Source organism: Brachyhypopomus gauderio, chromosome 4, assembly GCF_052324685.1.
Source record: "Brachyhypopomus gauderio isolate BG-103 chromosome 4, BGAUD_0.2, whole genome shotgun sequence".
Taxonomy (NCBI): Eukaryota; Metazoa; Chordata; class Actinopteri; order Gymnotiformes; family Hypopomidae; genus Brachyhypopomus; species Brachyhypopomus gauderio.
This window is the reverse complement of record NC_135214.1, coordinates 6,819,966-6,834,236: the sequence shown is the minus strand read 5'-3', so window position 1 is coordinate 6,834,236 and position 14,271 is coordinate 6,819,966. Positions and strand designations below refer to the sequence as shown.

At 43.1% G+C, this 14,271-nt stretch overlaps 2 protein-coding genes across 2 annotated transcripts; one reads left to right on the top strand and one right to left on the bottom strand.

Annotated features, from left to right (window-relative positions):
* The first annotated feature begins 946 nt into the window (after positions 1 to 946).
* Positions 947 to 6,903, top strand: slc67a2 (solute carrier family 67 member 2). Its single transcript, XM_077001871.1, has 6 exons — positions 947 to 1,314; positions 2,408 to 2,495; positions 2,899 to 2,942; positions 3,707 to 3,836; positions 4,043 to 4,252; positions 4,783 to 6,903. Exons 1-6 carry the CDS (start codon positions 1,231 to 1,233, stop codon positions 5,565 to 5,567), a joined length of 1,341 nt encoding a protein of 446 aa, XP_076857986.1. The 5' UTR covers positions 947 to 1,230; the 3' UTR covers positions 5,568 to 6,903.
* slc9a2 (solute carrier family 9 member 2) lies at positions 6,509 to 14,194 on the bottom strand. The gene is made up of 12 exons (XM_077001870.1): positions 13,653 to 14,194; positions 13,047 to 13,510; positions 11,505 to 11,755; positions 10,571 to 10,788; positions 10,095 to 10,294; positions 9,852 to 9,941; positions 9,652 to 9,722; positions 8,847 to 9,011; positions 8,592 to 8,697; positions 7,921 to 8,037; positions 7,682 to 7,769; positions 6,509 to 7,438 (listed from the first exon to the last, which is right to left on the bottom strand). Exons 1-12 carry the CDS (start codon positions 13,927 to 13,929, stop codon positions 7,026 to 7,028), a joined length of 2,460 nt encoding a protein of 819 aa, XP_076857985.1. The 5' UTR covers positions 13,930 to 14,194; the 3' UTR covers positions 6,509 to 7,025.
* Between the last annotated feature and the right edge of the window lie 77 nt (positions 14,195 to 14,271).

Sequence of the window (14,271 nt, the reverse complement as noted above, 5' to 3'; positions counted from 1 at the left end):
ATTTAAGTTCAACACACCGCTAACGGAATTATTCATCCCTAAATTTAGCTCCGCAAATTTAAGACATTGTGGATTAAAATTTAAGACAAAATAAGACTTTTCAAGGCCTTATTTGACAAAAATGAAATTTAATACCATTTAAGACTTTTTAAGGACCCGCGGCCACCCTGATTGCAGGTCACCTTGTATTTGTGGTCTTTGACATCTTTGATTTGTAAGAGATATATAAAAACAATTGATAATAAATCTTTGATGGCGTTCTTTAATTAATTCAAAACACAATACTTGTACTTTTTACTTTCATTACTTGAGTAATACATTTTTAGAATAAACTTGCAATAGCTTAAGTACAAAAAATGCTGAATACTTCTGTACTTTTTAGTTTTTAAAGAACACTTCAACTTCTACTCAAGTCAATTTTTTGATAGAGTACTTGTACTTTTACTCAAGTATGGGTCTCTTAATACTTTATACAACACTGCTGGGTAGCATGTCTCGCTCCCCTCACGCGCTGGGTAGCATGTCTCGCTCCCCTCACGCTTTCCTGCTGGGTTTTGTTTCAGCCTCCAAAGAAAGTTCCGTTAAAGCACTTAGTGATAATGACTGGTTGTTGGTTGCGCTTTATGGATGTTTTTATTTATTTTTGCTAGTTTATTTGCTTGTATCCTCGTTTATGCCCATATTATCTATCTATCTATCTATCTATCTATCCATCCATCCATCCATCCATCCATTTTCTTAACCAAAGAAGCAAAATGTGAAAAATGTTACGTTACATAAATTGTTGGTGTGTTGACCATTCTGTGTTCTAGCTGGGCACAGCAGGCAGTAATGACCACTCAAATAACGCTACTGCTCATATTCCACGGTACAGTTCAATCACAAAACGGGGCTTTTAAATGTGGCGCGTGTAAACATACGCGATTACGTGAATCTAGGAAGATACCAAGAGAGGACGACGTGAACGTACTCAACAAACCTAATAGTTATCTTGACAGGGGATACACATTATCTCTCCTTCGCAGTTAACTGAAAAAAAATACGTGTGTCGTTTATAATACAAAAACATGAGGCTTTTTAGAGGACGCAAATGTCGAATATGTCGAATGGGTCCGTTGCCCCTTTTAAACACGGGAACATGGTTGAATCCTGGTGGTGACGCTTCAACTGTTGTGTAAAGGGCAGCAATGACAGACAATACGGCACTAATCGACGCTTCCGTATAGGAGAATGAATAACCCAACATGTAGAACATATCAGAAATCAAGGAGACCCACCAGGATTATAAAATGTATATACATAGTTGGGTTTATGGTGAGTAGTTTGGTTTTCTTTTAGAAGACTTTGCTTGATTGCAGTGATAGATGATTCGTTTTTTGGTAGGTGTATTGTATAAGTTTCTTAACCATTAAGTAATCTTTGGATTTTAAAAGATTCATATGTTTTAAATGTTTCATTTCTAAAATGTTGTAAATGAATGAACATTTTAGAATGTTTGAAAATATGTAATTAATCGATGTGGGGCCGTAAACGAATGATCGGTCAGTGTATGTTGACAGTTCTTAATTGCGTTCTACACGAGTTGATAAAAATGTCATTGGGCCATTCATACAAGTTCTTTATGAAATAATAGACACGATGTAATCGAAACCGTTTGTTTGTTGTTGTTTTTTATAGACTAGCTTAAATAACATGTTCGTGAGGGCCGATATACTGAAGGGAAATTTTATCGACCACTGCTCTAACCTTTCTCAGTGTGTTTCTCACACAAACACACACACACAAACACAGCCACATTCTGTCACAGTGATTTTCACCCTCCAAAGTAGGAGCAGCCCTCGACCAGCTTAATAAGAAGTGCCGTGACACTGGTAAAAGTGCGGCGTGACTTTAATCGTGTTCTTGGCTGGTGTAACAATGTTTAAAATCTCATAAAAATGTTGAAAAACGTCCTGATAAATATCAACATGAAAGCCAAAGCATCATACTGTATAGCAGGACGCAATTATTCTGTGACTGTCGTTTAAACGTGCATTAGTATATTGGTGTATGAACTGTTTGGTGATCAATGTGCGACTACTGTTTGTTATGCACAGTTTCATCAACATACATATACCTCAGAACCTGTTGGGTAACCTGTACATTCAACATACTGAGGCACAGTCACAACAAAAAGAATGGCCCAAGACAAAAGAATGGCCCAAGACTAGATTTAGAAGAAGCAAAGATGACTGACTGTATGAACTGTCTTTGTTGCCTTCTCAGCTTGTTTGAAAATCGGTATTGGTTGTAGTACAGTATCCAGATACAGTATCCAGATATGTGGTTAATCTTGTACAGTTTGTTGCAGGGTACCCGATTGTGCCCCTGCAGTGCCACTGAACTGAACTGCACTGTTTGTGCACAGGACCTGTTTGGGGTCAGTTTGATCATCCCTTTGCTGAGTCATCACGTGAAGGCCTTAGGCGCCAGCCCAACAGTAGCTGGGGTAGTAGGTAAGGCTGACACCAAACACTATAGATTTAACCTGAGTCAGTTTTTATAGTGCTGTGGTATTTAGATCTGTTTAGAGAAGTTCCCAACTTCTTTTTCGGTACCTAATGGACAAGTACAAATTATCAGCTAATAATGAAGCCAATTCCTGAAGTAAATGTTGTACAGAGCCAGAAAATCCTGAAATGCTCTATAGAAGGAGACACGGTGGTTACAGGTAGCGGAACGCAGCAGGAATCAAGGGTTTGAACACTGGGGAACAGTGCTGCCTTGGTCATGATGCTGATCAAGGTTGTGTGTTGCCCTGGAGACACCGCCTGATGAACATCTGGACCCAGGAGGGGTTACAGATGATTAAGTATGACAACCTTATGACAACTCAAGCTGCCTATTTTCATGCTACAGGATCCACGTATGGCGTTTTACAGCTTTTCTCCAGCACATTTATCGTAAGTAATGGCATATTACTAACCCATACTATCCTGTGACTTTGGTTTTTAGCTCTGGTCATGATTTAAACTTAAATATTAAATTAAGACCACTGTCTAAATGCTGTCTTGTTTAGCTAATATAGGTCAATGAGAGACTTTATCTGGATATTTTACTCAAAAATCAAGAAAATGCTACTGTAAGACAAGTGTGCATCACCTGACCAGAGGAGCTCAGCAGACCTGGGAAGCCTTCGGCCTACTTTAAATTAAAGGGTCATGAGGCAGATTACTGAGTGAAGGGGATGTCTGTGTGCTGTTGGAGGAGAGGAACTGCAAAGGCTCTGTGATACGCATGAAGCCGACAGCAAACTCAATTGGGGCCATGATTACATTATGTACTTAGAGGTGCCCTAGTCTGGAGGTTCCTGCAGTGTTTGCTCTAAGAAGAGTTGTGAAAGCTGTGGAATTAGTCATGCTGAATCCTACAGACTGTGTATATACATATAATGTGACACTCAACTCTGTAAAAGCTCCACTTCCTGTACTTTCACTGTTAAATTAAATGCTCCACTTTCTGTATGGTGTTTTTTTTTTTACTGTTAAATGTCTCACTTCCTGTGTGGTGTCCTATGCAAACAACAGCAAGGTTCTGTTCCCCTCATGTCAATTCAGAAAGCACAAATTGTCTAAGTGAGAAGTATCATTCTTTAGAACGACTGTCCCCCTGCTGATCTCGGTGAAGTCCACTTCACCCATGTGTCTGCTCCCCTTCCCCCTTGCAGGGTAGCTGGAGTGATGTCACGGGCCGGCGGGACTCCCTGCTCACATGCCTGCTGCTCAGTGCCTTTGGGTATGCCTTACTGGGCCTCTCCACTAGTATTGCCCTGTTTGTGCTGGCCAGAATACCAGTAGGTAAGTTATGCAGACCTGCAATAACTTTTGATTGTGTAGTATTTCATTGCTCATTTCGTGGATCAAAATAATAAGTATATGTAGTAAATTTGCTTACTACAACAGAAACAAATACAGTAACTATGTAGAAACTGCTTCTCATGTCACTTAAAAGTTCACTTCATGTGTTGCCTGTATTACTGACAGTAATGGCAATCTGTCCACAGGGCTGTTTAAACACTCCTTGTCCATCTGTCGAGCTCTCCTGTCAGACCTAGTGTCGGAGAAACAACGCCCCCTTGTGATGGGTCATTTTAATGCAGCTTCCAGTGTGGGATTCATCCTTGGTCCTGTGGTAGGAGGCTACCTTGCTGAACATGAGGGAGGATTCTATTTGTCCTCGTTTGTCTGTGCAACCATCTTCCTCCTTAATGCAGGTAGGATGATCACTGACATATATTGTTTGTTACAGAGAACAAACTTGAGCAAGATAACAATATTGTTAAGTTTACTGAGACCAAAATGTAAACCAAAGCCCCTTTTTGCTCTTCCATGTTATTATAAATGCACCCTTGATGATCAGGTCGATGACTATTATAAATGCATACTTCCGATGGTCTCGCCATAGTTCAGGGGAGAACTACAACTTTTTGCTTAGCTTTTACTTGGGCGCTTTCATACATTGTTTTATGCATTTTCAAATTGTTTTTATTTGTAATGTCCTATTTTATTTTTTACATTGTAGTTTTACTTTGTAAAGCACCTTTTAATGAAATGTGTTATATAAAGAAAAAGGATTATGATCATGATGATTATTATGACTTTATAATAATAATAATAATAATAATAATAATAATAATATATATAATAATAATATTGTTATTATAATTACATGACAATTATAATTATATTATGACTATTATAATAAGAATTAATTTCTATTGTCCCATTTGTGTCGTTCCTACAGGCCTGGTGTGGATGTTGCCATGGAATGATGCTCTAAACCTCAATTTAGACACCAACAGTAACACTAACAGCAGGAAGCCCTATTCTGAGCTGAATAACTGTTCAGATGAGACCCACCGTGGCCCTGCTGGGGCTCCCTGCGTGAGCCGGGCCGGTGTGTCTCTATTCCGGCCTGCCTGGAGGCAGCTGTCCCTTGTGGTGGTGCAGATGCGCACGGTGGCCTCCTCAGACATGTGGGACGTGTTCCTGGTGCGTCTCCTGATGGCCTTGGCCATAATGCTGTACTACAGCAACTTCTCCCTGGCGATGGAGGAGCGCTTCGAGCTCAAGCCCAAAGTGACCGGCTACCTGATCAGCTACAGCAGCACGCTGGGGGCCCTCGCCGGCTGCCTGGTGGGCCCCGTCACTCACCTCTACGGCAACGACATCCCAGCACTGCTGCTGCACTCCACGGTGCTCACATGCTCACTGATCTTCCTCTACACCACGGCCCCCAGCGTCTGGCAGGTGGTGCTCTCCTCCACCTTCTTTGCCATCTCCACTACCATCGGACGTACCTGCATCACCGACCTGGAGCTGCAGAGGGGTGGAGCCCACGCCAGCGGAACCCTGATCGGGGCGGGGCAGTCCGTGACCGCGGTGGGGCGTGTCTTGGCCCCGTTGCTTTCGGGCCTGGCTCAGGAGATCAGCCCCTGTGGTCCTCCCAGCCTGGGGGTGGCGCTAGCCCTGCTGGCTGTGGGCGTGCTGCTCATCAGGACGCCAACGTGGGAGAAAAAGTCAAGGTGAAATACGAAGAGCACAAACGGTGACTCAGCAGATGGGTTGAGAGTCACTCACAGGACGGAGGAGAAGGGGCGTCTGGAGGCAGATGGTCCGAGTTGGCAGTTATACATGCGTGTCTGAAGTGATCCGGTTTTGGAACAGGAAAGGTGAAGCCAAGGCTGCGGTCCAGGCAAGACTCACTGATCCGTCTGTCCAGTGCTGTCAGCAGACGCTGTGGTCTTAAAGCAATCCCAGCAGTGAGGCTCCGTGTTGTGGGACACTAGCGTCGTGACCAGTAGAGCTGCCACCTGGGCCTCCAGACACACACCAGGAGGACCGCGCAGACTCACCGACCAGAGAGGTGCGGAGCGAGAGCCGTAATTTGATGACGGACAGCAGGAGAGGAATACTGATCAGAAGCTGAACGCTTGGATGTATGTGACTCATAGAGATGTGTATGATGGGGAAGAATCACTTTTCGTGAGGGATTAAAGTAACGGTGTTATGCACTTGATGATAAGTGGTGTGTATGTGTATACTATACTATTGCTAGTAACATCCAGTTTGTCAGACTAGTCTTAACAATTTGCACAATTTTTTTCAGGTTATAAACTACAATGTTTTATTACAATAGGAATATATTTATTTTATTCTGAACATTGATTTTATTGTTGTCAATGTAAGCTGTATAGAAAGAGACCCTAAATAATAGGAATGTCCATATAATCTCTGAAAATAATTTAAACCTCTCAAATGATTTGGAAATGGAACAGTTTTAAAAGTGCACGGGAAAGAAAGATGGGGGGGGGGGGATGATCCTCAGACTGCCATAGCTCTGTGTCCACGACCAAACGCTTGTTATGCTGGTTTAGAATCTCCAAACCTCTTAGTCCTTAGAGACAAAACTGACGAAACCTCAAAACGGAGGCAAGCCATACAAGAACAATGAATAAACTGAAAGAAACTGAATGGAAAAGCTCTGTTTAATCTTAAGAACAACGAGCAGGTATGATTGAATTGTGGTAATTTGGTAACAGTCAAGGACGGGGCACTCATCAAGAAGGTGGAAACGAAAGCAAACGAAACACATCGCACATCGAAGGGTATTGCCGTGGAGTAGGAACAGTCCAAGTCATAGCTCGTTTTAAAACCTGATCTGCCCACCTGTGTAGGTGGGCTACAGTACTGTCTAAAGGTGTCCAATAAGCCAATCTGATAGAGACAAATGACAAAAATAAAGTTTACATTTAGGAACTAGAATGACTTTCGAGTTCAAATTCTCTATAGTGAATTTTATCCCAGTAATCAGTAGGGAGTGGTAAAGGTAAGAATTCCCACGTTAGAAGAAAAAAAGGAGCAGTGAAGAAACGACTGTACATGGACCCTGCGGCTATGAGGAGGAAAACTTTACTCCCGTTTTTGCCGTAGTGCAGTAGTGTACCCTTTTCATCACACCACAGCAGTCTGTCTGAAATTCCACATCTACAGGTCACCTGAATCGTCCTGTGTTTTCCAGTGTGGCCTCCTTAGCAATGGTTTCTTTGCCCCTCTCGCTCCCCGTTCGTGGGGCTCTGAGGTCCATGCAGGAGGAGGAGATGCAGGCAGAATCTCCTCACTCTCAGGATCACCGTCCACAGTGCCACGGGCGCCGGTGGGTCCGTGCTGCCGATGTGGAGCTAGCAGTGTGATGTCAGTGGGGGTGGAGCTCACGCGCGATTGGCTACGCCTTCTCTGCTCCTCCATCAACCCGTCATCCACACTCCTCACTGAGGCCGCCTCCCTCAGAGTGTCTAACCTCGCCAGGGCCATCTTCCTTCTGGCTGAGGACCGCAGTATCTGGCTGGACTCAGGTCTGCGTGGCAGGTAATTCAGCTTTATGGGAGTGTTGATATCACCTGCAAAATACAACAACAAATAAATATGACTAAACATGACCAATCCAAGACACTGTTACTATAATTCTAGAAAAGAGGGCTACACTCCCGATCCACTGCAAAGGGGCATCTTTACCCATCTGCAAGTCTAAGCATCATCTTTTTTGGAACCGAGGTTCCAAACCAGGAATGGATGTGTGAATAAGGACATGCAGTTGTCCAATAACAGCATGTCCAATAACAGCATGTGTGCAGTGGTCTCACCCTTGCAACTGGACGTTTCTGTAGTGAACCTGGAGTCGAGACTTTGACCCACAGGCAAAGAAAAATATTTCTGGCCTCTGGTCTCTTCCTGGGAAACCAGAGAAAAAAATAATGAGGAGTAGGAAGGTGGCAATTCTGTGACATTTCACTGATAAATAAATGTGTTTATGTGGAGTAACGGGCCATATGGTCACACACTAAGCTGTTGTTAAGAGACTGTTGTGTGAAATGGGTCGTACGGGGTCTTGAAGTCTTCTAGTCCGCAGGCTGCGGCGGATGTCTGTGTGTCTTCTGAACAGGATCTCTCTGGCGTGGCTGTTGTTGGGCAGCGCATGCTTACTGGTGTAGGACACCGTCTGAGATGGTACGATATCAAATCACTAAAGTCACTGGAACTCAATAAGAGACTGAAATATTCCCCTACCCTCCATCACTGTAAATGGTGATCAAGTCTCCTTAAGAATAATCTGAAATTATGCAGAAATTACTTCCAAGTGAATACATATGTGTTGGTTTATGAATAGTGAAGTTGCTAAAACAGGAAATATGTCCCATGATTTGGTTTGATTTCAACAGGCTCATGATATAAACAGAATGCATATTTTAAATCAAATGAGCTAAACAGAATAATCTTTTTTACTGCATTGAATCCTAAAATTGAGCAAAACCGAAATGGCAAAACAGATACTGTATATGAACAACAGTGGTTACGATTATTGACAAAATGATGTACAAAATGACAGTCATGAACTAACAGATGATTGGGCCACATGTACTGGGTCGTATGTAGACTTATCTAAGGGTGAATGAGCCAACGCTGACAGATATCAGATATCACTGTCGAGGCCTCAGACTGAATGTGGAAACAAAACTCACTTAAACATTCACATTTACAAAGCGTCAAACTCACCCGCTCTCTGATCTTGTACATGTTCTTTGACAAGAGATCGTGCATGGTTTTCAGATCAGAGGGCGACACCGTCTTCTTATGCTTATGAGACGTCATCCTTTCCTCGCTGAAAGCAAAAGTTCCAGAGGACAAATCAACCCTGATCTGTGGTTTGTGCCTCATGACCTGTGCCCTTGCCCCATTGTAGGTTACCCCAAAATTATGATACGTTAAGTAGTATAAAGACCAAACAAAGACCAAAGGACAGAGCCGTACTGCAGTGAGATGAGAGACGGTGCTGCACTGATATCTCCAGAGATGGTCTCTAAGGCCTGCATGGCATTCTGGATCTCCAGTTTCTTATAGAGAGCCACGATGCTCGACTCAGGCCGGTGGTCACGGACCAGAATCTTCCTGATGACATGGTTAAACCTCATGAACCTAACAAGTAATGCATAGACTGATTTACCTTAAATCACGGATAAAAATTCAAATACAGCAATGTTAAAATGATAATTATATTGAAATCACAAGCATTAAATTCATGTGGTTGCAATTTGAGAGCACAGAGCTGTATAATTAGCAACAACAGCCTATGCACATTAAGCTTCCTGCCAAAAACCTCCATGCCCAAAATGACTAAATTGGGTGGCTGCCATATTAACTAAAGCTCCACTACACCGACAGAAGCTATCTGGGCTTTCTCATGCTGTACTCTAACACTGGCATGGGGAGGTATACAGTGGAGTTCATGGGACAAAAGCAAAACTTTGTATAATCAAATGACATTTACATTTACGGCATTTGGCAGACCCCCTTATCCAGAGAGACTTACATTTTTATCTCATTTTTATACAAGTGAGCAATTGAGGGTTAAGGGCCTTGCTCAGGGGCACCTCAGTCATGGCCTCAGGTTTGGGAATCGAACCCATGACCCTCTGGTCACAAGACCAGTTCCCTAACCACCAGGCCATGACTGCCATAACATAGCTCCCAACATAGCTTCAACATTAGTTCAAGTATAGCAGATTGCTGTCATAACAAACACATGTTTTTTCTGAAATAGAGAGTCCTTTCTTACTTGTCTTTTAAAGAGTGGTGGCTCCATTGCCCACACAGGTCCTCTATACCAGCAATGGTGTGTTCCATCAGCTTAAAGACACACCAAGACTGTTTCTTAATACAGAGGTCTGAGAAATGTGAATTTCAATTAAAAATGTTTCTGCCTCCAAAGTCACCATACTTCATAAAAGAGAAATATGCTCTCTTTTTTTAACCTACCCTTGTGTGGATCTCAGCATTGATGGTGTCTTGGCTCCAGCTGGTTGTACGAACATTAATTAGTTTAATTAATGGCCTTATTGTGATGCCCTAAATAAGAAAACAGAAATCACTCAGTATAAATTATTTACAAAGTTCTGAGTGGTAGTTAAGCTTTTCTTTCTATATCTGTGTTTTTTGTCCTGCTTGAGTGAGTGAGTCTTGGATCGTAAACAATGAAGGTGACCAATGACAAGAAATTACCTGAATGAACACTGTGAAGATAATGATGACAACTGAAGCTGTGACAAAAAGTTTCTTACGAAAAACACTGTCTGGGAGAGTGTAGACTAAAGCGAAGGTTACTGCCCCTCTAAGGCCACCGTAGGCAAGACCAAACTGGTCTTTAAAGGTGAACGGAATGGTGCGGAAGGGGTTAATGATCTGTGTGAGCACCAGGATGCCTGAAAGACAGTAGAGGTTTATGAGGTATTGTGGGAGAGTGACAATGTGGATCTAACTGGACTGGGTTTATTTATTATTTGTGGGCTCGGGATGGAGTTGTATTGATTTAGATCTCAAATTTCTTTCTTTTGTCAGGCTAACAAAATAAATCAAAATTATTTTAACATTACAATTACAATTTCATTTGAGAAATTCTCCCAGAATGCATTTTCACAATATCTACAATGCCTTCAACACAATGGGACTGATCAGTCAGACGTGATGCAACACCTCACCCAAACCCCTCCAGAGCTGAGCAAACAGCAGGGTGAAGACGATGTAGCCCCAGTTCCACTCGTGGTCCGTTGTTATGGTAACCACGCCCAAGAAGAAAAAGATGAGCGTCTCCGACACGGAGCCGAGCATCCTGACGGAGCGACGGATCGTGGTGCACGAGCGCTGCGATACGTTCTCCTCCACGTAGCGCTTCATGGTCAATGCACAGGTCACGATGCTGACAAACATTAGAAGCATAGCCAGTGATTTCACTGCACTGTAAGGATCGCATGTTCTGTGGTAGGCATGTGAAAATTTACTTGTTCATGTGAGCAGCTATTCTCAGAGAGCAGAAGAACGGAAGATCTAGACCCGAGGAAAAAGTGGGTTCAGGACTGTTGACATGCTGGGCAGCAATGTTAAATGTGCCCAATGGACCAATCAGAACACTCAATGCTTCATCAACATGTCTGCTAGACAGGAGGCGGAGTTTGATGAATGAAGGTACCAGGTGGCTTAGATCTAATGCTAAAGTTTATTTTTCTGGTCACTGAATGTACAGGATTACATTTATAAGATTAGAATGCTTGTGTGTGTGTGTGTGTGTGTGTGTGTGTGTGTGTGTGTGTGTGTGTGTGTGTGTGTGTGTGTGTGTGTGTGATAGTGGTTGACCAATGAATAGGTTGACCAATGAATTAGGAGCAGTACTACTTCTAAACATCTACGTTCAGAGTACAGAGGCAGTGACTATAACAGTGTAAAATATTCATTCAAGTTCAGCAATTCTGTATGTCATTTGTTATTAATGTTATTAATTTTAATAAGATATTAAAAAAACTCTGATATTGGTATTAATAGATCAGCCACCGGCCCCTGTGCTCTCTAAACATCACCGTTGATCATTGACAGACCTATACTGGTCACCCACTGGTGCGCGGCGGTCACCTCACTCACGCCAGTATGCTGGAGAGGGAGAGGAGCTCAGCCAGCAGGTACGCCAGGTAGCTGAAGACGAAGACGAAGAGCGGCTCGATCTCCCTCACCTTCCTCGTGAAGCGCGTGGTGAACGCCGCCACTAAGCCGAACACAAGGCCGAATGTGACGCCTCCCAGGCCCACCAGGAAGAAGCGCGCCACCGCCACAAACACGTCCGCGGAGTCCACCGCCGGCAGCGCCGCCACGTGGTTGAAAAGATTATACAGCACCTGACAGAACCACAACAGAACCACAACATGGCCGTTTCAAAGGCGGGTCGGTATTTGATTGAGTCATTCACTAACATTTACATTAAAAAAAATACAAACAGCACTCACTCCATCTTAAATAGGGGCTTTGACATAGTATAAAACAGAAATAGAATAATGTTTTTTCCATTAAGGTCCCTTCTGCATGCACTTTTACTAATACAAATACACTTACTTCTTCATGTTGATTCTGAGCACTGATACAGGCATATTTGCATACTGTGCCACACATGCTAAAGTTCATTAAAGCTCAAGTAAATATGTTTCACAAACAAATTATGTAATGAATGCATTAAGTAGTGCTGGTTTATGGGACAGTCCTGGAGCAGGTATTTCTGTCTTTCTTATTTCTGAGTATTTCTCTGTTTAGTGAGTAAGTTTCACTCTTTACTGTTTCACCATTCTTTCTTTGTCTTTGTTTCACCGAAACTGAGTTCTCAGGTGGCAACCACACCTGCTCTTACATGGACAAATGTTTGCTCTTGTTGTCAAGTACTGTGGAAAACACAAAAGATTTGCCAGCTGACACATCAGGTTTTAAACGGGGGTGGGGGGGGGGGGTCATTCCATGCATGCTTAGGTTTTTTTTGTTAGTTTTTTTTTTTTACAGGTCCAATGTTACAATGATAAGATGATGGAGAGATTTGGCTCTGAAAAGCATTTCAGCATTTCTGCATGATGACGCTTTTCAATGGTGGCTTGGTCTGATTTTTGGTTCAGATAACCTCTGCACACTTAAAGGAGACCGGCTGCATACACAAACACTTGCAATAACTACCAAAAATGTAATGCATTTAAACCTTGACAAACTGGAGATTACTTATGTAGCTCATATGACTTCAAAATGCTTCCATTTTAAGTCTTACGGGCAAGTCATAAATAAGACAAAAATACTCCAAGAACATATACATGCATAAACAAATGAGACGGTCTGAAATAACTCCATTATAGTCTTTAAGATAATAAATACATTATAAATATATTACACCAAGTCAGAAGCCTTTTCACAAAACACTACTTTAGTTCTCTGACACTGCAATAGCAGATATAAGTAACTACAAGGAAATTCACTGCTCTGGATGAAATCGGAGCCATCATTTTACATTCTAGTCATTACACAGACATAGAGCTGAGGTAAAGGTATGTAGATCTGGTCCATACTCCCCAAGTCTGACTGGGTAGAGATGTGGCTACAGAGTCTGCTCCTCCCTGGGTGTGATCTTAAAAATCAGACTCGTGTGAATTCACTCACCACAGTGACAGCATCGTTAAACAAGGACTCGCCGAACACCACGATATACAGCTGCTCATTGATGCCGACGTCTTCGAACACAGAGAGCACAGCCACCGGGTCCACGGCTGAGATGATGGAGGAGAAGAGGAGGTTCTCCTGCAGGCTGATGTCCTGCACGCCGAGGGCCGGGATCTGGCAGACGCCGAAGAGAGAGATGCCCACACCTATGGAGTTCCACAAGGTGCCCACGATGGAGAACCACAAGACCGTGCCCAGGTTCTCGAAGAAGGGCCGAGTGGGCATGAAGTAGGCAGCGTCCAGGACGATGGGCGGCAGCATGTAGAGGAAGAAGACGCTGGAGGTGAGGACGGCCGGGGGTTGCTCACGCACAGTGTGCATGATCAACCCCACCAGGAGGCCCATGGTAATGAGCAAGCAGGTCTCTGGTACCCAAATGGTGATCTTCTGATACACATGGAAACCTGTTAGATAATGTTAGGGGGAGGGGTTAACTTAGCTTACTCAACTCACTTAGTAAGCTGTTTGTCGTTTGCCAATACACTCCATGCATACATACACACACATTTATTTACGGATCTCTTTTTAGGGTATGTGCTTTCCTACCTATTTTCGCAAATGACGCGAGCAACACCCACAACGTAATCTCGAAAGGAATCTGAATGCGAGGATAATTCAGGGTGAACATAGGTAGACGTGTTTGTTCTGGTTCAGGAAACGCTTGAGGTCCATCGTCTTTTGCGGCACGTGTTGTTAAGTCAAACGGAGGAATCGTTGCCTCTTCTTCTGAAATCACAGCATTAGTTCCGAAGCCGAACAATGAAAGAACTGCGCACGAAATTAAAAGGCCAAAAAATGCCCTCGAGTCACAGAAGAAGCCCATGTTTCGGGAGTCAAATCTTTGTAGGAAAATTTTGAAAATATGCTGTATTCTCCTCTTATGGCCAATGCCTGAACAGTAGTCCACTACAGATGCAAATAAATTACAAATAAAAACATATACACAATAAAAAATTTATTTAGATATTGAATCGAATAATTTTCCTGTGTCGCGTGATCCGTAGTTAATCCTTCCATGTATCTCCGTGCTGAACCAGACCCACGCGCTCGTGGCTAGCTCCACCTTTGTATTTACCTTCATTCTGACTGCACCTGCACCTTTCTGCCTAGACGCACTCTTCAATGGGGCTGGACGCGGGCTGTTTGGAGCACCTGATTGGTTCAC

What these genes read in the sequence shown, in the direction of transcription:
- slc67a2 (XM_077001871.1), top strand. Translation starts at nt 1,231, where the DNA reads ATGAATAACCCAACATGTAGAACATATCAGAAATCAAGGAGACCCACC. An exon ending in AACAGTAGCTGGGGTAGTAG is followed by an intron (nt 2,496 to 2,898) that starts GTAAGGCTGACA and finishes TTCATGCTACAG; the next exon opens with GATCCACGTATGGCGTTTTA. An exon ending in TTTTCTCCAGCACATTTATC is followed by an intron (nt 2,943 to 3,706) that starts GTAAGTAATGGC and finishes TCCCCCTTGCAG; the next exon opens with GGTAGCTGGAGTGATGTCAC.
- slc9a2 (XM_077001870.1), bottom strand. Translation starts at nt 13,929, where the DNA reads ATGGGCTTCTTCTGTGACTCGAGGGCATTTTTTGGCCTTTTAATTTCG. An exon ending in TCAGCTCTGGAGGGGTTTGG is followed by an intron (nt 10,295 to 10,570) that starts GTGAGGTGTTGC and finishes ACTGTCTTTCAG; the next exon opens with GCATCCTGGTGCTCACACAG. An exon ending in TCTTCACAGTGTTCATTCAG is followed by an intron (nt 9,942 to 10,094) that starts GTAATTTCTTGT and finishes TTTCTTATTTAG; the next exon opens with GGCATCACAATAAGGCCATT.